Raw genomic sequence first — 6869 nt, 5'->3', positions numbered from 1 at the left:
GGCGACGGACGCTTGCATCCTAGCCTCCAACAACGCCTCCCCGGCGCAGAGGGGCCCCCGGAGGGATGCACAACCGCTCCACGCCACGCCGCTTGCGGCGGTCCTCTTCCCAGCTCCGCTGAGGCCTTGCCCTTATCTTTTTTTTTCGTTTCTACCTCCTGTATCGGAGTTTTGTTAGTATCGAGGTCTCGGGAGTTTTGTGCGCCATAAATTCGTGCCGTCCGCGGCGAGCCGAGCCAGTGCCACGGCGCTCGGCCTGTTGAGAGAAGACCTGCCCGGACGGCAGTGACAATTTACCCGACATCAATCGTCGACGGCAAGCTCGATCGAGAACTGCGCCTCCAAAGTCGCCCAGATTCGCCTCTCGCGGCGCGCTGAGTTAGTATCGCCGGTGCGCCAGCCAGCTCTGCTCCACAGCAGGGCATGCCCGACTGGCTCCTGCTAGCCGTGCGTCCTGGTGGCATCCATTGCCAGCTCAGGTAGCCTCAGGAGGTCGCCTCGCGCACAACTCGGCGCCGCACAGCACCGCTCCGCGTTACTACCGAGTTAGTATCGTCGACCCACAGAGACTGCTCTTCTGTAGGTGGAGACGACAAACGCCGGCCGGGTCGGCCGCCCCCATCGCCGCCGCCGGGGCGGCGGCGGCCTCGGCGGACCATCCGGCGCGCCGCGCGCCCGACGGGGAGGTGTTCACCACTCCTGGCTCCTCACCCCGCCACGCCCAAGAGGTGGAGGGCGCGACCGACGACTCAGCTGCCCGACCCGCCGCGATCGTGACGGCCCGCGGCGATGCCGCAGCGCCACACGACCCGCAGCAAGCCACCTGCGCCTTTGAGCAAAGCAGCGTTCTATACAGCTGTACAGCTGTATGTGGGGACGGTTTGCAATATATCGCCATCGAGCGTCGAGCGTCGATTTTGAACGTTCAGCTGTCCCAGTCACACCAGCCGACGGTCACTGGGTCACAGCCAACGGTCAACATATGGGTTCATGGGGCATGTCATCATGGGAGAGACGTGTGCCGACCCAAACAAGCCAGGCGCATTCCTTCCCTTGAGCTGAATCGCAAGCACGCGACGTCTGAATCGGAAAGGAAGCATACGCGGGACAGGGCGGGGTGGGGTGGGGATCCGCGTGAGCTCCCGACGAGACATGCTCGTTTGGACGGCGGGCGGGCCGAGGGGAGCGTCGAGACGCAACGGTGGCGGTGGCTGTCCCTGTCTCGCGTTTCAACGCCGCAGCCGTCGGCCCGCAAGCGTCCTTTCCCGTCTGGGAAGCCTTGTCGTAGTTGGGGCTCGCTTACATGATGCAGTAGATCGACCGCTCGTCGGCCGCGGACGTGATGGCGTCCTTTGCGGCCTGGGAGGCCTTGTTGCCGCCGAGGGACAGCACCTGCGTGCGGGGGGGGCAACGCGGCGTGGGAGGGGGGAGGCGGGCTCCGAGGCTGGGGGTGAATGCGAGTGAGGGGGGCCGCTTTGCGCGCACCCGCAGCGCCGGCGCCGCCCCGCCGGCGATGGCGTCCGCGAGCGCCTTCATGCCCTCGTCGCCGATCTGATTGCCGTTGAGCTCCAGCCGCCAGAGCTTTGGCGCGGCGCCGCTCGCCAGCAGCTCGGAGATCTGGATCGCCTCCGCGTCGCCCCATCCCAAGTTACGGTAGCGAAGCCCCTCCGCCTTGCCAAACTCCTCCTCGAATGCCTGCTTGTACAGCCCGGCGACCAGCGGCTTGTCGTCCTTGCCGTTGGTGAAGCGCTTCTCCTCCAGCCGCTCGGCGAACCGCTCCGGGAGCAGCGGCGGCGGCCTGCTGCCTCCCGTGCGGCACGAGTTGACGACATCGAAGTAACGCCGCTCGTCGCCTGTGAGCCTGCCGAGGTCGAGCGAGTTGTGGGAGCCCTTGGTCATGGTCGCCCAGCTCGACTCGGTGAAGCACCACCTGCACGCAGCGCGAGGAGTGCGTGCAGCGAGCGCGAGGGAATGCGCAGAGGGGCGGTGCGGAGAGAGAGAGGGGCTTGGGGGCGTTGGCCGTGTGTGCTGGGGCAGGGGCTGGGCGCTGCACACCCGCGGTCGGGGTAGGCGGCCACGTTGGCGGCGCTGGGCAGGTCGTAGCCCTCGGGGTAGCCCGCCGGGAAGGTGGTCAGCCGGAAGACGGTGGTCTGGGGGTGGGAGTAGAACGAGCCCAGGAAGCCCAGCCCCTGCTTGAAGAGTTCGGTCTCCGCCTCCGTGCGCTCGTGTTGCAGAAGTGAGCCGTAGTCCCAGAAAATTCCCCAGCGCCCCTCGGAGAGCATCGCCTTGAGGGCGCGCGCCACGACGGCCAACTGCGCGCCCTTGGGGTCCTGCGCGCGGCGGGTGTGCGGCGGGGGTGAGGGCGGCCGGTGGGGCGGGGCTTGCGGTGGCGGCGAGGCGAGGGCGGCTCACCGGGTGGTCTGGGTGCAGCCAGGCGTAGGACAGGCAGATGATGGGCAGGGGCCCGTATTCGGGACACGCGACCTTCAGCTCCTCGAGCGAGATGAAGGCCTCGGGCGGCAGGTCCTGGCGGCGCCGGATCCTCTCGCCCCGCTCTGCGCAGGCCACCAGCCAGCGGCCGTCCAGCATGGCGATGGCGCCGCTCTCCAGGGCGGGCTCGAGCTCGTGCCCGCGGAGCTCGCGCCACTGAGCCTCTTGCTCCGGACTCACCCTCGGCTTGCTCGCGTCGGCGCCCATGAGATTGTCCTGAATTGCTGCGTCCACGCTGGCCGCCGGGAGCGCGGCGGCAGCCTCAGCCGCCCTCTTTGCACGCATGACCTTCACCTTGGCCACCAGCTCTGCACGGCTGACAGACACCCCGTCGGGGGCCGGTAGGCAGCGGGCAGCCGCCGCGCGCCACCAAGCCGCGATGCTCATCATGCTTTTTGTGTGCGAATCATGCTTTTTGTGGTGCGAATCGCAGCGCAAAACAGAACCAGCTGCAGAAACAGAACCGCTCAAACCATCTTCTCAAGGCACCCAAAGGCCTCGACTCGCGACCCCGCTACACTGACCACGGTATGGCGCACGGTGCGCGCCGGGGGGGGGAGCCAGCCCCCACCCCCACCGCGCGGCTTAAACGTACTTTTGCCATGATAATCTCGCGCACAAAAGCTTATGGTGAGAAGTGGCTGAAATGGTATAGACGCACGTGCCATTCGTCCAAAAGTAAGCTGATCGCAAAGAAACACCAAAACTATAAGATGATCAAAGTAAGCGAAACTGCAGAGTACACGATAGCACAAGAACTGCTCGACGCGCACCAGAGGGTATGACGTATGATGAGAAAAATGCGATCATCATGAGACATATAAAAACCCGAAGAGCACAGTTTCAGCAGTGAGTCCCCCTCCCCCCGCCCCCCCCGGTGGGCATCGCCAACCTCGGCGAATGGAGGGCTCTCATTGCGAACCCTGAGGGCCGAGACAAATTACCAAACCCGCGAGACTCTAAACGAGACCCCCGACACCTTGCAACTCCCTATCATAAGTGTGACACTGCACCGTACATGTTCCGTTCCCCCCACGGGGCTCTCCCAAATGATGAGACCACCGCCGTCGGCGCGCTGCTGTGGACGGGGCTGGTGTGTTGAGTTACCACCGCCCGATTTTAAGACCTGCACTGTGTAACACGTGTAGCGTGTGCCTCGTAATTCCTTAAAACTTGTGACTTATGTGTGACTCACATAGCGTGTGCCTCGTAATTCCTTAAAACTTGTGACTTGTGTGTGACTCACATAGCGTGTGCCTTGTAATTCCTTAAAACTTGTGACTTATGTGTGACTCACAGGTGACCACCGCCGGCGCGCTCGCGCTCGAGAGCGAAGCCTTCAAGTTCGTGAGATATAGCCGAGATGTAGCCGAGATACAGCCGAGATATATGCCGCGCAGCGCGCCGCTGCCTGGCTTCCTGCCTTGCTCCTTGCCACCGCAGCCGCTGCCGCCCGGCTTCCTGCCAAGCAGCGGCCACGCTGCACTGCCTAAAGATGCCTCACATGTCGCGCCCGCCCCATTGGGCAGGGCGCCGACTTCGCACGCCGCCGCAGCCACCGCCGCGCCTCCGCCTCCGCCCCCGCCCCCGCCGCCCGCCGTCGCTGGGCAAGCACCGCCACCGCCGTCGCACACCGATGCCACCATCCGCCAGTGCAGCGGCAGCGCTGCTCTGCACAACGCCTCGCCCTCCACGCGCCCCAGCAGCGCCGCCCCGCCCCCTCCGCCCGCCATCGCGATCGTGCCGACCGGCTCGACATTCAATTTCTACGAGCTCTTCAACGACCCGCGATACCAGCCCATCCTCAACCTCTGCTTCCACTTCCTCGACCCCGCTTTGTCCAACGAGACCGAGGGCGCGGCCGCCTTCGCCGATGAGGCGACCGGCAACGCCGCCGCCCTCATCCTTGACTTCGGCCGCAGCCCTGGCGACAGAGCGGCCCTCGCGCGCACCCGCGCGAAGCAGACGGGCAAGAATGGCGGCATTGGCATGTCCGACTACGCTCGCCGCCGATTCCCCAGCTTCCTCGCCTCCGCCGTCACCTCCCAGAGGGCGTGCGCCAGGGTCTACCCTGCGCTCAGGGAGATGTCCCTTACCCCCCCAAACACCGCCACCGCCACCGCTCTCGTCGCCGCCCACGGCGTCATCGACTCCGCCCTCGCCGATGTACGCACCCGCCACGCCGCCCTCGACGAACAGGTTCGTCACTGGGTCGACGGCACCACACGCTCCGCCTACCACCCGCACCTCAAGCGCGGCTTCCAGCTTCCGCCCCTCGCCGCCCTGTTGGGTGACGCCGACGGCACATCTTCCTCGTGCCTCTCACAGCACTCGCTGTCGGCTGTCGTCAACAACGACGCGTGGCTGGACGCCAAGGACGCGTGCGACTCCTTCGATTCACAAAACGCCGGCGCCACCGTGCCGCACCGGGAGGCCACCTCCCTCATCAGCCACTCGCAGGTGGGCTCGGGAGCTTGGCTGCTCCGCCTGCCCGACGCCACAGTGCCTCGCTCCATCATCCCCTCCGATGCCTTCCTCTCGGCGTGCCAGCACCGCCTCGGCCTCTACCTTACCGCCCTCGATGACGTGTACAACGCGCTCGAGGAGCGCGGCGTTACCGTCACCCAGCACCAACGCCTCGGCAACCATTGCCTCAATTCCGCCAACGCCACCCACCGCCACAACGCCGCACTTGCAGCCGTCCACCGTGCGCTCACCAGCGTCACGAGCGACGCCCTGCCAGTTGGCTCGATCCAGCTGGCCGATAAGGGCGACGGGACCCCCGCCTCCAAGGCTGAGCGGAGGGGCTACTACGCCCACGTCAACAAGGGACACATCCCAGACTTGATCCGCTTTGGCTCCACGACCACGTGCTGGGAGTTCAAGTGCTACACTCCGTTCCTCCCCTCCGGCGCAAAGGGCAACGGCTCTGCTCGCTGCGGAGGCGCCGCCTCCCGTGCCGACGGGCACTTCATCGCGCTTGGCAACACTGAGGAGCACCTCTCCGTCGTCGTTCTCGGCCACCCCCAACGGGGTGACCCGGACACGGAGGAGCAGTTGGACCGCGTCAGCGGCGACGGATGGGTGGCAGCGAAGGACGGCGATTATGCCGACGCCCTCGCCAAGGGCCACACGGTCATCCTCCTCGTGACCGAGTCGACCGGAGCATTCTCCGCCGACCTCGATCGCGTCCTCCGCCAGCTTGCGAGGACCGCACGCGCCAGTGGGTCCATTGACCACACGCCGTATGGCACCTCTCGCGCGTCCACCCGCTCACACTACACCTTCCACTCCGCCGCCATCTCCGCCGCCATCGTCACCGCCGACGCCCTCACCATTCAGAACTCGGCCGCCGCCCTCGGCTTCGAGCTCACCCTCGACCCTCGCGATCTCGCCCGGCGCTCGACGTCGGGTCGGCCGCCATTGCGGTCGGCGCCACCACCTCCTCCCGCCCCCCCCGCAGCCACTGCCGCGCGGCTGCCAATGCGACCGACCCCACCCTCCTTCCCCGACCCCGCCCTAAACGCCCCCGACAGCGAAGCCCGCGCCGCGCGCGGCACCCCCACCGACTCTACCTCCGACCCCAGGGCCTAGGCGGCCCGCCATGAAATCTAGCCGTGTGTGCTGGCGTCCGGGTCCCAGCGGGTTTCCAATATATAATTCCTTACCTCTCTGGCGCATTCCGCATCGCGTGTGTCTCTCCGTGCTATGTGCTCGTCTTAGGAGCCTCGCAAGCCAACGCATCGCCAAAGTGGCTGCGCAACTCGACTTGCATCGCGCTCGTCCCGATCCTGCCTGTACTCATAGACTACATCTGCCGCGTAGAAGCGGTGGACATTGACCTGGGAGAAGACGACAAGGATACGTGGCTCGAGGAGCAGCTCGAGGACGACCTCGAGGAGCATGCGGTCAACCATACGGATCTGCACCTACTCGAGGCGTCGATGCTGGCCGACCTGCTGCTCATCTGCGGTTCCTTCGTCCTCGCCGAAGCATCGCAGCGCCTCGCACGGGAGCGCCTCGGCAGCGCTGGAGCCCAGCCTGCATGGATCTCCTCCCCGTTTGGGTTCCGCAGTGTCTCCACCTCATCCTCAGAGCGACTCTCGGACCGTGCGTCCGATGACGATGGCGCCGCGGCCTCCCGCTCCTCGCCTGCCACGGTGCGCCGCGGGGGAGTTCCTCCACTTGCCAAGCTGCAGCCACTCACCGGCCATCCGTCGCAGCCCTGCGTGACGCCGGCTACTCGATGGCTGCCGACGGCAGCTCGCCGAGCGCGATGGCGCGAGGGGGCTGCGCGATTCGCCTTCTCGCCGCGACACGACGTCCGGGGCCGGCTAAGGCTCCCCGCAGGCCGCCTTCGCTCGCCACTTGCACTTTCC

At 66.3% G+C, this 6869-nt stretch overlaps 2 protein-coding genes across 2 annotated transcripts; one reads left to right on the top strand and one right to left on the bottom strand.

The window, feature by feature from the left end:
- Positions 1-1299: 1299 nt before the first annotated feature.
- On the bottom strand, positions 1300-2877 carry EMIHUDRAFT_122557 (hypothetical protein; the record flags this gene model as incomplete). Its single annotated transcript, XM_005788597.1, has 4 exons — positions 1300-1392; positions 1486-1930; positions 2056-2330; positions 2413-2877. 4 exons carry the CDS (start codon positions 2875-2877, stop codon positions 1300-1302), a joined length of 1278 nt encoding a protein of 425 aa, XP_005788654.1.
- Positions 2878-3508: 631 nt separating this feature from the next.
- EMIHUDRAFT_122556 (hypothetical protein) lies at positions 3509-6650 on the top strand (the record flags this gene model as incomplete). Its single annotated transcript, XM_005788596.1, has 4 exons — positions 3509-3583; positions 3790-3833; positions 4020-5902; positions 6214-6650. Coding segments are annotated over 4 exons (2439 nt in total), but the record flags the coding sequence as incomplete, so codon positions are not given.
- Between the last annotated feature and the right edge of the window lie 219 nt (positions 6651-6869).

The sequence above is a fragment of the Emiliania huxleyi genome (genome assembly GCF_000372725.1).
Source record: "Emiliania huxleyi CCMP1516 chromosome Unknown EMIHUscaffold_1334, whole genome shotgun sequence".
Lineage (NCBI taxonomy): Eukaryota > Haptophyta > Isochrysidales > Noelaerhabdaceae > Emiliania > Emiliania huxleyi.
The sequence above is the reverse complement of the archived record's forward strand: the minus strand, read 5'-3'. Positions and strand labels throughout refer to the sequence as shown.